Here is a 14,549-nt window from a genome sequence, read left to right as displayed (position 1 = left end):
GCTGAAGTTTCATTGAAATTGACATCGTTTGGACATTACTGACGTGAATATATTTATAGAATCATAAATGATTTTCATCGAGATACGAGTGAGAAGTGACTATGGTTAATTTCAGTGTTACTCGACTTTTAAAATAATGACAAAAGAATTGCAAATAGTGTACAAAAATGTCCCCTATGCAAATAACATCCAGCTTCCCATCATAATAGAACAAAAATGTGTTCTAGAAAAATTACTTAATGCTCTTAATATAGGGTTTTCTTGTTCAATGCCCTCTAATTTTTGGATAATAATTTTAATAAAGAATTTTCAATTAAATACAGAAAAGATATCCAAAACAATTAACTCTTCCTTTTCAAACGAAGGTCGTCTCTCTTTCTAGACAAGAGATTTTCAAAATCTTGTGCAAAATTTCAGTGATATATGATCTTCAATACAAAGCACAATAACGTCTAGTTCTACTTAAAAAGATTTGTCATTTTTCAAGTATGTTATTTTTCCAAATAGCATATTCTACATCCTCGTAAATATGTGCAGTTGTGTATCTTGAGAAAAAACTTATGATTCAAAAAGATTTGTCATTTTTCAAGTATGTTATTTTTCCAAATAGCATATTCTACATCCTCGTAAATATGTGCAGTTGTGTATCTTGAGAAAAAACTTATGATTCATACACATGACACGTAAGGAGAGTTTGGAGGGGGTTTATCAAAGAGGGGAGCCAGAAAATCATTATTATTTAACAATTGCAAATGCATGGTGTAAGAATCCAAGCGTATGTCCGTATCAGAAGTTGTACAATTTTTTATAGGGAAGCGTTCCAAGATCCTTAAGAGAGCTAAACATTTTTCAACATAGGAATTTAAAGTTTCAGAATGAACTGATTTTTTGTGAGGATGATCTCTATGGTAAAGAGATCATCCTCGTCAAAAGTCAACTCATTTTAAAACTTCTAACCCTAATTTACAAGTTGAAGAATTGTGGACCGTCTAATTTTTGTAATCACTTTTGATGAGATTAAAAATTTCAAATGGACTGATTTTTTGTGAGGATGATCTACTAGTCATAGAGATCATCAACAAAAATCAGCTCATTCCGAACGCCACCCTTTTTTATAAGTAACATATTTACTACTACTTCATTGTCTTTTAAAATTGCAAATTCATCATTTTTTCAAAACGTCTAGACAAATATTTATAAATCATCTCAAAAGCATATATAATAATAATTAAACTAACCTTAACATCAATACCTACATCACTTTTTAGAAGCGACAATCCACAACTTCGTAAAATTTTAAGGTAGTGAATTCATTGCTTTTAATTTTGAAGCTACATATTGAACACTTTAAAATAATGGTGTAACTTTTGATCTGATTGATCCTTTATTATATATACTTTTGGGGTTATATATCTTTACAATCTATCCAAAAATATATACAATAAGAGCATACCAAAAACTTAGATCAAAAGTTATGCCTCCTTTTAGAAAGTGGCAAATTTGTCGCTTAATGAATTTTTGAAGCTGTAAATTTGCTCCAACTCAAATGGGCTAATTGGCATACTTATTTAAAAACGGATTCATACAGTGTGCTATTGTCATATATGGAATAACTTTTCGCCCCACCGATTTAAGACAGTTACAATTTATTTCTGAAGAGAATTAAAAAAACAAAAAAAAAAATTTACACAATGCGAGGGGAAAAGAAAGTGCGTGGAAAGTCTCCATGCTCAGCAGAAAGTTGAGGGGGAATCTGCACCTATGGCCTCTTTTAACTCCTGTATCAGCCCAAATATAGTACCCTCTGAAATGAAAGTTCCAGTGATACAGCTATTCTGCGTCTTGACGATCGCAACCCAAAAGCCACGTGCAGAGATGATAGTAGTTGTTTATTTACAAATAAGCAGCATTTTCGAAGTAACTCCATAGCCCAATTGGTCTCAATTCAGTCATCCATCAGGGCATAAACAACTGCAGTTCTACATGGGGTGTACACCATGAAGGAATTGGGCCTGTTGACATAAACGCCCTCCTGCAAAGAAGCAATATGTAGTAGAATTTAAGGACCTTATGTTTCCAGGTTAATTCGGAATAAATTAGGGCTGTGAATGGGATCTTAATTGAATCTTCTTACATTGCTGAAGTACTCTGCTTCATGATTGATTCTATCAAAGCCACCAAACAGTTTGTCATCAGAATCCAAGACCACCTGGAGCAGGAACACATATTTAATGACTCAGATTGATGTAAACATGAAACTACATGAGGTCCTGGAAAGTAATGATATTGGTCGAGAAAAGGGAAAAATGGAAAAAGAAGAAGAGTATGGATTGGACGAATCGTTGAAACATGAACGGCAGGTATGATGGGTCATGGTCTAAACCATAAAAATTGCATTTGATACTTCAATTATTAGGAAGTAATAGAGAAATATCATAACGGATAAGGATGCCAGAGAACAATGAAATCCCTAGGAACATTTTGAGCATCTTGTGAAACCATAAAAATGAATTCAGATCCAATATGTGGAACAAAAAAGGCAAATAAGTAACACTATAAGGATAGACTTGGACTTTCCAAAAAGGAAAAAAGAAAGACTTGGAGATGTGGATTCAGTTGTGACAGGGATTAATACAAAAAAACTTAACAGAAGACACACACTTGGGGAACTTAATAGATGACTCAGAAATGAGAATTCAATGGTAAAGGATTAATACGAAAAAAGTAAACAGAACACAAACACTTGGGAACTTAATAAGGATAACAGAAGAAAGGAAATAGGGGGATCATACCTTGTACTTCCCTGGCTTCAAGCAACCTACTCTATAGTCTGAATAGCTTTTAGTCCAGTGAAAATTAAAAACGAAAACCAAGTCCCCACGCTCAAAGGCAATGATCCTATCTCCTTCGTCTTTTCGTGAAATATATTGGTGCTCTGAAGTCATGAACTACAACAAAGATTCCAAAGCAGAAAATCTTTAATTTTAAGAACATTTCAAAACTAAAACAGCCATCCAATGCAGAGAACTATAGTCCAGGCAAAGCACAACTACAAACTAAGTTGAACGAAGATCAGGCACATCTCCAATCACTATGAACTTGTTCTCAAACCAATTCAACAAGGATAAAAATCTCATGCAACAATTGGACCCAGACCCAGACTCAGACTCAACTAATTTTGACACATCAGTGCATGGTTTTATCAGAAACCATCCCAGAAAGATTACAAGAGTTTTGATGATAAAAATAGCACAAAAGAACATTTTTAATTAGTCAAAAATAATACATAGTCACACGCTAATTTGAATAAACATGAAGGCATGATTTACAATTACAATGATGATCCGATCAGGTCCCTGACAGGTATTTAGCATAAGCTGCCTTTGTGTTGTGTTATCACAGGAAAAAATCACACCATGGGCTCCCTTCAAGTTTTGTATGCAGCCCAATGTGCAATTTTCCCCAATGAGAAAGGACATGACGGCACCTGAGGGAGTTTCCATTAGGAACTGTTTAGATTACAAGCTTTGCAATTAATGAGTAGGTTACATGGCAATTTCTTTTGAAGAAGCAGCTCTCTGTACTTCTGTTCAGAAAACAATTATAATGGAAGAAATTTGCGTGGTTAGTTAAAATTTTTGATAACTGACATTATGAACTTGTCATTACTCTCCCTGACAAAATGAAGTGTTAATCATGACTACAACTCTTTAGTATCCTCTCAGATCATCAGACACCATATTTTCCATGAAGACAAACCACTGTCTACTTCTGATTCAGAACATACAACTCAAAATAATATGGAGGAAAGTTTATATGGCCCCAGTTCATAATTAAATAAAATGCAAAAATAGGGAAAATGAAACTAAAGAAATAAGATATTATATTTTGAATATTAGAATACTACAGAGATCGAATTTGGGTCCTCATGTCTGCTCGCTTTGATGCCTTCTGGCTTTGATTTTGCGGGCCTGGAATCAGACCTACACGTCTCTCCTTTCATTACTTTTTTGCGGACGACACACTAGTTTTTTTGGAGCACTCGAGGGATCAGGTGAGGGCGCTTCGTGTTTTACTGTGCTGCTTTGAGGCAATGTCAGGTTTACACATAAACCTGCACAAGAGTAAGCTCTACGGGGTAGGTGAGGAAACAGATGTTCACTTGTTGGCCACGATGTTGGGTTGTGGGTATGATACCTTGCCCACGACATATTTGGGATTACCTTTGGGAGCACCTTATAATAGTATCAAAATTTGGGATGGGGTTTTGAGAGACTGGAGAAAAGGTTGAGCACTTGGAAGTCCAATTATTTGTCGAAAGGAGGGAAGGTTACTTTGATCAAAAGCACTTTAATGAGTATTCCAGTTTACTTCCTATCGCTTTTTACGCTCCCAAGATCCGTCGAAATTAGGATGGAAAGGCTCATGAGAAATTTCTTGTGGAACGACAGGAATGGCATGAGAAAGTATCATTTGGTCAAATGGAAAATTGTTTGCATGCCCAAAAAGAGCGGGGGGTTGGGAATTAGGGGCCTTAGATTAGCTAATAGAGCGCTGTTAGGAAATTGGCTTTGGAGATTCGGTGAGGAAAGGAGCAGTTTGTGGAGAAAGGTTATTAAGGCCAAGTATGGGGAGAAAATGTTAGGTTGGTATAGTGGTGTGTCTAAAGATTCATATGGGTGCAGTGTTTGGAAAGGGGTTCTTAAAGGAAGTGAAGATTTCGAAGGAGGGATTAGATTTAAAGCGGGTTCGGGAGATAGAATTAGATTTTGGGAGGATAGTTGGTGCGGTACATCGCCTCTGGCAACTCAATTTCCGTCTCTGTACACTTGTTCTATTAAGAAGAACCGCTCTATTCAGCAGTGTTTGGTTCGCAACGAGTCTGGCCCTACTTGGGACTTGGGATTCAGGAGAAACTTTAATGACTGGGAGTTAACTCAGGTGACATCTCTCCTTGATCTTCTACATACGTTTAACCTCAACGACAACGAACAGGATAAGTGGGAATGGACAAGGGCTAAAGATTTGAGATTTTCTGTCAGGTCTTTCTTTAAATGGCTTTCTTTCGAAGCTGAGCGACCCTTATTGGGCTCAATCACTTGGTCCAGGTTAGTTCCGTCTAAAATATCTTTTTTTGTTTGGTTGGCCGCCCTTGGTAAGATTCTTACGCTGGATAATTTGATTGTGCGGGGTTGGATCATTCCCAATGGCTGTCCATTATGCTTGAGTGATGGAGAATCTGTTGATCATACTTTAGTCCATTGTTCTTTTTCTTATAATATTTGGTCAATCTTCCTTGGTATGTTCTGTATGAACTGGGTCCTCCCTCGTAAGTTTTCTTCGGTGTTAGTTGAATGGACCAATAACGCTTTCCACATCAGAAAAAGGATCCTATGGGCTATGCTTCCCTCGGCTATTGCTTGGGGAGTCTGGAACGAGAGAAACAACAGAGTGTTCAACAACAAGAGCAGTACCACTCGTGCAAGATTCTTGGAAATTTTGGGTCTATTATACATTTGGTTGAAGCAGAATATAGAGTTCGCGGGGACTACCTTCGACGATTTTGTTTTTAGATGGGACTCTTTATGTAATCAGTGATGTTGTTTTTGTTTTTTGTTTTTTCTTTGATTTGCTGCTTTTTGCTTGTTGTTTGTTCTTGAGGCTCTCTCGGCCTCTCTCTTTGTAGTTCTTCTTCTTTTGCTCAATATATTATACTTTTCAAAAAAAAAAAAATACTACAGTATTTAATCCATTAAATTATCAACACCAATAAAAGGGTGTCGTATGTTGTCAGAAAAAAGTTTTGGTCAAATTTCGGAACCAAATACAATTTTGAAATATTTTCGTAACCAGATAAAATTTACCGTCTGTATAATTTTTTTTATTGAATTTACCTTTATACCCTTTTGATTTAAAAAAAAAAAATGATATAACCAATATTTTAAAACAAACGAGTACAAAGGTAAAATTCACTACAAAAGTTTTTACTCAGGAAGGTAAAATTTATCCGGGTACATAAATATTTCAAAACCATATTTGGTTACATAACTTGACCAAAAGTTTTATCTATTTCTGTATTTTCACCTTTTAAAAGCATAAGTTGTTTTTGCAATGTATTTTAAAAAATAAAAGGTCAATTATTTCTATAAATCTTATTTCCTCATAAAACTTTACCGTCAATCTCGGAATATTCTTGAAAAAATCAAAGATATTAGGGGATGAGCTAAAGCATGTTTATTGACGTAAATAATACATACGCCATATTTCTCTTCAAGATGCTGCATCGCCTGATCAAACTCTTGCATTCCACGATATCTCAGATATTCTGCATCCCCCTAGGTATATGTAAATCAATAGTATAAGTTAGACATAATGATCTGGAGTGCATCCTAGATCAGAAGAACCAACTATTCAGTAAAATGCAAACAAAAGCATATATTATATTGCAACAAGAAAAATGAATAGTGATAAGCACAAGTCACTTGTTCTGGAACACAATTGAATACAGGATGAGTAACAAAATAGCAGTCAGTATCTATTTACAAATTTAGTCTCAGTGTTATTATGCACTCCTCTAAATAATGGAATTAGCCGAAATAATAATAATTTAGTCTCATCATCTCACCAGTACTCACTATCCCCTATTCAACTCTACCTTCTTCTCAACATCAGGATGACAAAAGTCGCATTCCCAATGGCTTTGCTATTTCTTAGCTTGGTTAGTCTCTTTCTTCAACCTATCATGATAAATTTATATGCGCTCGACAGATCTGTTATATTATAACCATCATTTTATCGAAAGATAGATAACAATCATTTTGTCGAAAGATAGAAGCAGATAATGTATCTTACAGACACCTACTTGCAACTAAATGGCACTTGAATGCCACGGTATTTCCAATAGGTATCCTAAACTGATTTTAGGCTTTCACTATGGTTGACAGTCTGATTATAATGGCTTGAAGCAGCGGATCTTCTGTACCTCTGCTCCTTGAAGATAAGATCTTAGGCATGTGGATTCTTTCTTGTTCGCATATTCAAAGAATCAGACCTTCAAGAAGGAAAAAAAAAATAATAATAATAATAATAAAGGGAAGGTTCCATGGTGGAAAGAGATCAGACTGCTAGAAAGTAGTAGGCTGAAAAGCATACGTGCGCTAGCAGCAAATGTAGGCCGTGGGATTTCTCTGCCCCATCCTGACTCCATTAATGAGGATTGATGAATTGAATGGGACTCCTCTCAATAGTAGTGTGTTTCCACATTCAAGGACATTGATTATATCCAATCTCCCTTCGCACTTGGAAGAACGACACACACTCAAGAGAAAGCCAACTTCCACGAGCTTGAAAACATCTATTGTCTACTTAGCTTTCTGAATAACATCCCTAACAAGCTTTGTATTTCTATTTTGGTTTTCAGAGGTGGCACCAGATTGAGAGACACTCTATACCTTCTAGTCTTGTATCATTTTTGTATTGATCTAAGAAATTTTCAAACAAGACTAAATTCTTGAGATTTCCACAAATCTGAATTAGAAGCATACTCAAAAATTGAAATAGACACAAAAATGAAGTAAATTTGGCTAAGCAAGCTTTTTATTTGTAATTAATAATCCAAAATGATCATCGAGATAGAAACTAAGCCGTTAACTTACTAAATCAAATCTACGCCGGCATTTATCGAAACTGTTATTATTCCCAGGGACTACTCTCCCATTGGGAAGACGTTGATCGCCCCTTGGAAAATCTATCCACTCTGAAAAAGCAAACCAGAGAGAGAGAGAGAATACCCCAATTATCAGACTTCCAAATCAGGAGCAATCCAATTTTATAATCATAGAAGCCTTATCCCATAAATCAGGGGTCAACAACAATCCAATTTAGAGATGAACTGAAGCATTAGAAATCTCGCTGAAAACATTTGCTAATCCTACCTGGATGCCCAAATTCATTTCCCATGAAGTTCAGATATCCTTCTCCACCTAATCCCATTGTAATTAGCCTGATCATTTTGTGTAGTGCTATCCCACGATCTATCAATGGAGTTGAGGGTCTATCCAAAGCCATGAAGTCATACATATCCTGAAAAAATGAAAGAGAAGAAAATGTAATATAAGTATAAAAAAGTGAAAGAAAAAAATGGACCGAAAGAAAAAAATGGACCAAAAGAAAAAAGCTATAAAGATAACAGATATATATTTTATACAACTGTCTTCTATCCAGTGTCTCCATGATAGTAGGCAACACCTTTTCTTCAAGAGTAAATGGTTTTGAACAAACAGCACAATATAGACAAGAAATGAACAAGATGCTGAGAAAGAACTCCCATCACTAACAAGCATAACTAACTGTTTCCCAAACAAGTTGATGATTGCACAAGATTATGTTTCTTTCCCAGCCAAAACCACTTCAGTCGCTATGCTGCATTAATAACTTTGGATTTCAACTTGTCATCCTTTAAACAGAATCCTTAATTTCTTTATCCTCCAAACAGAATACTATAACAAATTTTGTTAATGAATTCCCAAAATTACAATAATGCTGCATACAAGTAAATGCATCTTTTCAGAAGAATAACAGTTGAAAACACATAGTTATTGTTTCTTATTAGCATGTTGATATCTTCATCATTGTTACAATCTTTGAACTTGATTTTCCAGAGTCTAGTTCTCAAGTTGCTAGCCACTTTTAGTTCTAATACTATATTTGTAGGTGCATTTTGGACTTAAGAATATCCAACATACTCATTGTTCCCCATGTGTTCCTCTGCCGAGACATTCATGTTGCAGGATGTTGGCCAACTAGATTTGTATGCTTAAATAAGAAAACTGTAGGTTTCTAACAACTTGAAGAGGAACATATGTATACTTTATTAAGGTGAACTCATCAACCCAATGACAACAATCAAGACTTCATAGTGATTAATTTGCAAATGTAGAACTAGTTCATAATATGTCACTATGAATGGTACAATGTTGAAAATGAAGTGAGGATTTGTTACTTCAGTATGATCTTGAAGATCATCAGCTAAACATGTCGTACATACAGAACTACTGTATATCAGGAATGCAATTCCCTAGTATTTTACATTTTCTAGTAATTTAATCCATTACTTCATGATTAACCATCAACAAGAAAATTGAAAGACAGAAACATTGTGTTAAAGTGAATAAACCAAGCCCTAGGTTATGCATTCATGAATCAGAAGAGGGGGTGGCCCTAGATGACAGAATATAGATTCTAACATCTATGTAGAACAACTTGAGTCATCTTAATGGTTTTGGTTTAGTCAAAAACACGGTTAGATATACGTGACGCTGAGTGACTTGCATACATGAAGCTAGAATAATAACTTCTAACAACCTTGTCCATCAACCAGAATGCAATAGTTTTGTCACCAACTAGAGCTTGATCATGACTTTCAGCATAAGCAACACATTTTTCCGACCACCTTCTATTTGTAAGTGTGTGAACAATATCACCCATTTTCCAATCCTCGTCCCTTTTCCTGTGCCAGTGGCAAACCCAGACAGAAAGTGAACATGTAAGAAAACATATCTTCCCAAACCAATATTTGATAAAACTAGCAGAAACAGCTCAACTGAAAAGAAAAATGAAAACAATATTAGGTAATAGAAAAACGGGTAAGCTTGAGAATGCATAGATTTTGAAGAAAAGTAGGAAACCATTAAAACAATTCTGGTCATTGTTTTGCAAAGGTCAATGTTCCAAGTTTATTGCTTATATCCCATCGCTAGAAATCCTACAAGCTCTAACTGGAGTGAAGCTATCATTTAGGATGGGAGGACTAAAAAAGGACACAGGTCTTTAATTCTCAGGTATGAGATATGGAGCTCCCAAATCTGCCCGGAAGAGTAGTTGGGAATTAAAATAGGAACATAATGTCATGGACATTCATTTCTTCACTCTCAATATTTTCCTTGTACTCTTTATCCACCCCCCCCCCCCCCCCCCCACAAACCCCCCTTTCCAATACCTCTAATTTTCTATCGATAAAAAAGATAGAAAAAAATATTCAATGTTCTCCTCGTTTCCAAAGTATTTCCATCCTTTCCCTGGGAATTGCATTGTCCAAACTGGGTTCAAAATTCCACTTCCCAGGACACCAACATATATGTCGACATCAAAGTTCAATGCCATGCATGCAAGCATACACAATGGTGGTTTTTTTAGAATGAAATACATTGATCTATAGGTTGGTCAATCTGGATGAGGTCAATCAAGACCCGATTGGTTTTTTTTTAATTGGGTTAATCCAACGCCAAAAAGGTTTGGTTTGGGCTTGGGCATTACTAAGCTGGCCTAGTGATTTAGCAGTGAATATGTTGAGCATGTATTATAGTAGAGAGTGGGCCTCACAACCTCCATTGTGAGTGGGCTCTGTGACGAATTGCTCTAGCTAAGAGCAAGTCAAAGTCAAAGAGAACAATTATGTAATGGGCCCAAAAGTTAGAAAAATACCCAAATACTAAAACCTTCTTCAACCGAAAAAATCAGTGGTTTTTGGGTTAAGTAATGTCTTTTAGCAACCCTTAGAGCCAAACTAGAAGTGGGTTTGGACCACGACCGGCCATTGAATGAATAAGTCACCAAAAACGGTGATTTCTTTGGCAATGGTAGCATTCCAAAAAAGTAAAAAAATGTGCTACGGAAAAGAATAAAGGAAATGAAGATGGTGACAAAATAATCATTAGAATATGGTGAACCAATCAACAATAAAACTCATGAAAAAAATGATAAGAAAAAGGTGATTTGATGGAGAAAAATTGGTGGTGGTGAAGGTACAACAATATTGACATAAATTATGTTATGGCATTGAGAGCGAGAACTAATGGGACCCATAACCGACTTAAATACATAGTAGGAAGGATAGTCTTCCCACCTGACCTGTTATTCTTCTTCTAATAAAGCCTATATCTATCCAAAAAATATATCTTAATACAATAATTGCATACAAAATACCCGACCTAATTTCAAGTACACCTTTTTTAGTATCAGAACTGAAATCATTCAGATATGGAACAGGTTTATGCAATAGACTCTGGTTTTGGGTACATCAATACTCAGACAGAAACCAACCTATTAACATCCCAAGTATCTGTCAACTTGCCAATAAGTTGATCTCACTCTATTGACAAGAAATTATAATTCCATTACGTAGCCAAACAACAGAATTAGAATGCACTAGCAATTCCCTGTGCCAGACATGAGAAGTCCTAGTTTCACGAATAAGAATTTTTATAAACAAGATATTTTAGAATTCATATTTTAATCCCACTTCCATTTTTTTTATCGGTAAGCGTGTTTTTAATGAGTTCAGTAACTCGGTGCTGGCGGGATTGAACCCAGGTCTCAGGTCTCTGGTATTTCACTTCCATGTTTGGTTCCCAAATGATCCAAAGAGTAAATTTCCTATGTGAATTTACTAGTAAATGGAACCAGGTATCTCCAATGTTGAATGGAAATTCAACAAATTCTATAAAGATTGATATCAAATACATCCTTAAAAATGAAATCACGAGAAAAACAGGAAAACAGACTGCAACGGGCAATTCAGTAGAAACTTACTTCAGAATTTCGATCCATTTATCAGCAATGGCCATATGTAGCCGATAATCAAATCCTATTCCACCATCTTGAACAGGGATGCTAAAAGTTGGCATTCCACTAACCTGTAAACAACGAATATGAACTAGCTTAAGGAGAATTTTTGTTTTGATTGATGAACACACGGAACATGCACATTAATTGATGCACACTTCTACTCATATAGACTGCATACTCATTTAGTCAATCGCACGCCGAGAATTTTATTTTAGTTAACTACATTCTGAGGTCCTAGACAGTAAGTCCATACGATACACAAGTTAGGAGTTACCATTTGTTCAAATTAAAAGATCCATAGTAATGTTCTAAGAGTTATACTTACATCTTCACCAATGATAACAGCCTCTGGGAAGAGCCCATGAATAAGATCGTTTACCAGCATCAAATAAACCACAGCATCCACATCAGTTGCAAACCCAAAATACTCATTATAATTTCCAGTAAATGCTACCTGCAAGCGAGCACAAAAATTGAAAATAGGTAAACATGAAGTACCGGTAACTAAAGGAATGAGACTACTAAACCAAATAGTGATAGGAGAGATGCAACTGTCAAAAGAAAATGAAATGAAATGAAAAAAAAAAAAAAATTGAAAAGTTCAAACTTGTGATAACAGGACATCATTGCACACTTAAACGTGATAAATATGAAATTTCAAATTCAATGAGAGTGACTCTAAAATCTTGTTTGGACCTCAGGAATGGTAAGCGTTCCAAGGTGAAGTCAGACTTGCTAACACCATAGAGAATATTACAGATGCTAATGTAGGGCTTCATATTTTGTATATGCATGCTAAGAAGTGCTAATGAAGAAGCTGATGCAATGTAAACAGGTGCTTATAGACAATTTTGAACATTTTAAGTATTTCCCTTCATTCATTGACATGTTACGGACCAAAAAAATAAAAATATAAAATATAAAACAATGGTTTGAAAATTGGCAATCGCTATACCTAACATAAGTTTCCAGATTGACCAAGAAGCTATCCAGCATACTGAGCCACCCACCAATCTTTTAGTTTTTTAGAAAAATGACAATCCCAAAACTTTTCACTCACGTATGAAGATGGCAAGATTTTTCATATTTACCCCAAAACTTTGAAACTAATGAGTCATCTCGTACTCAAAATGATGCAAACCTTCTTTTCAAGAAACAAAGCTTACCAATGAATTCTAATCATGTTCAAATCTGTCTCAATATCCAACTCAGTTGGGTCTGAGACAGAGACAAGCTGGTAGCATGCCCTTTGAAAGGTCAAGGAGGTTACAGATTATCCCCATAAAGCAGATATATTCAACGATCATCATCATCTACAGCCTATACCAATTACTGGGGATACATTCACCCATAAAAAACTAAGTAAATAATTAAAGTGGTTGCATTCCGGGACAGGCTTCAGTTTTAGGATTCACCTTCTGTTGTGCCATTTATTTTTCTAGCTTTGGTTGTGTAGGTGTGTCATCATAAATTCTATTTTCCTTTATAAATAATTATGGCTACTCATCGAAAAGAAGAATCATGTCCAAAGTTGAAAAAAATCTTGTGAAAGAATTCCAGAAAAGGGTTAATTTTCGTATAGTAGATGATTATTAAAAAGCATGTGGATACAATATAACCAGTGTGAACGAAATAGAAAGGATTGCACAATATGCTACTTCAATTGATTGGTGACTACGCAAATCCACGAAGGAAAAAAAAAGATTGTTTCAAAGAATTTGGAATGAATATTCTGCCCCTGAAACTAAGAGAAAATGTACAAATTGTAAGTCACTAACAACTACGTGAACAGAGCAGTATTCCAGTATCAATAGTAGTCCTCATTGCTCCCTACGAATAATTATAATTGGATGGTGCTTATGCTTTGGTGATAGAACATATCCAATTTGATACCCAAGAGCCACAGGGGTCCATCTAACAAAATAAACAGATTCAATTTTACCTGCAATCCATGGTGGGTGTACATCATTGAAGTAACACCATCAAATCTGAACCCGTCAAACTTGAACTCATCGAGCCACCATCTTGCATTTGAAAGAAGAAATCTCAGTACCTAAAAACATAACGAACAAGAAATAATCCATTAAAACCATCGACGTCAAAACAGATGAACACTCACGGAAACATTGACTTGAAAATTCACAAAGAATCCCATACCTCCCAGCTTCCGTAGTTGAAAAGACGAGAATCCCACATCCAATGATAACCTCGCGATCCAGAGTGGAAATATTGACTATCGGTGCCATCAAACATGTTCAATCCATCCAAAACATTGTTTGATGCATGGCTGAGTGCAACAAAAATGACAGTAAGAACCCTAGAATATGTAAGGCCCATACTCTCATGGAAAGAATATTTATAAATAAATAAAAAAGCAATTGCTACTAGATCCACAGAAACACGAAATCTCTTGCAACAGCAAGCATGGCATACATGCTATTCTGCAATAAAGTGACCAGACTGAAGCAGTTCTACATTATGTTAGGAAAACTATCATATGATCTATTTCTAGATTGGTATTATCTTAGGGTGAGAACACTCTTCATCACAAAAGTGAAGAAAGCTTGCTAATGTGTTCACCAACACCAAAATGAAGAAGCAAGCTAATGTGTACACCAATAAACACAAGCAAAGGAGAATAAATACACAATTCTACTCTAATATGATAGTATTGGAGCAAATAATTTTTTCCCAAGGTACTCTTGGATTTAGGCTAATGCTTACATTCTGTTAATTTTGTGCTCTAATCACTCTTTGCATGAAGGGCATGATTGCCATTGATTCTGTAGCTATACGAAACACTGATGAATGAAGAAATTAGCTTAAGTTTCATTCCAAAATAAGTGCGCATCTATATGCGTAACCTCTTAGTTCAGGTTTATTGGTACAGAATATCATGCATGCACTGCCAGATGCTAAAGTAC

The 14,549-nt window shown here is 35.6% G+C and overlaps 1 protein-coding gene and 1 non-coding gene across 2 annotated transcripts in view; one reads left to right on the top strand and one right to left on the bottom strand.

Annotated features, from left to right (window-relative positions):
- Window positions 1–1,547: 1,547 nt before the first annotated feature.
- The window catches only part of LOC147385570 (1,4-alpha-glucan-branching enzyme 2-2, chloroplastic/amyloplastic-like), a 30,224-nt gene continuing 17,222 nt past the window's right edge, over window positions 1,548–14,549 (bottom strand). The window contains exons 12-22 of the mRNA XM_086423416.1: window positions 13,783–13,912; window positions 13,568–13,678; window positions 11,951–12,079; window positions 11,590–11,693; window positions 9,364–9,508; window positions 7,935–8,082; window positions 7,656–7,756; window positions 6,258–6,335; window positions 2,793–2,948; window positions 2,135–2,209; window positions 1,548–2,032 (exon numbers count right to left, since the gene is read on the bottom strand). Of these exons, the coding sequence (XP_086279542.1) occupies window positions 1,946–2,032; window positions 2,135–2,209; window positions 2,793–2,948; window positions 6,258–6,335; window positions 7,656–7,756; window positions 7,935–8,082; window positions 9,364–9,508; window positions 11,590–11,693; window positions 11,951–12,079; window positions 13,568–13,678; window positions 13,783–13,912 (1,264 nt within the window). The 3' untranslated portion in view covers window positions 1,548–1,945. The remainder of the gene's footprint in view (window positions 2,033–2,134; window positions 2,210–2,792; window positions 2,949–6,257; window positions 6,336–7,655; window positions 7,757–7,934; window positions 8,083–9,363; window positions 9,509–11,589; window positions 11,694–11,950; window positions 12,080–13,567; window positions 13,679–13,782; window positions 13,913–14,549) is intronic.
- On the top strand, window positions 3,891–3,991 carry LOC147385571 (small nucleolar RNA snoR100). The gene has a single exon (XR_015172375.1). It is a non-coding gene; the product is annotated as a small nucleolar RNA snoR100 (small nucleolar RNA).

Source organism: Akebia trifoliata, chromosome 14 (assembly GCF_017979445.1).
Source record: "Akebia trifoliata isolate Shusen 1 chromosome 14, ASM1797944v1, whole genome shotgun sequence".
In the NCBI taxonomy this organism is placed as follows: domain Eukaryota; kingdom Viridiplantae; phylum Streptophyta; class Magnoliopsida; order Ranunculales; family Lardizabalaceae; genus Akebia; species Akebia trifoliata.
The sequence above is the reverse complement of the archived record's forward strand: the minus strand, read 5'-3'. Positions and strand labels throughout refer to the sequence as shown.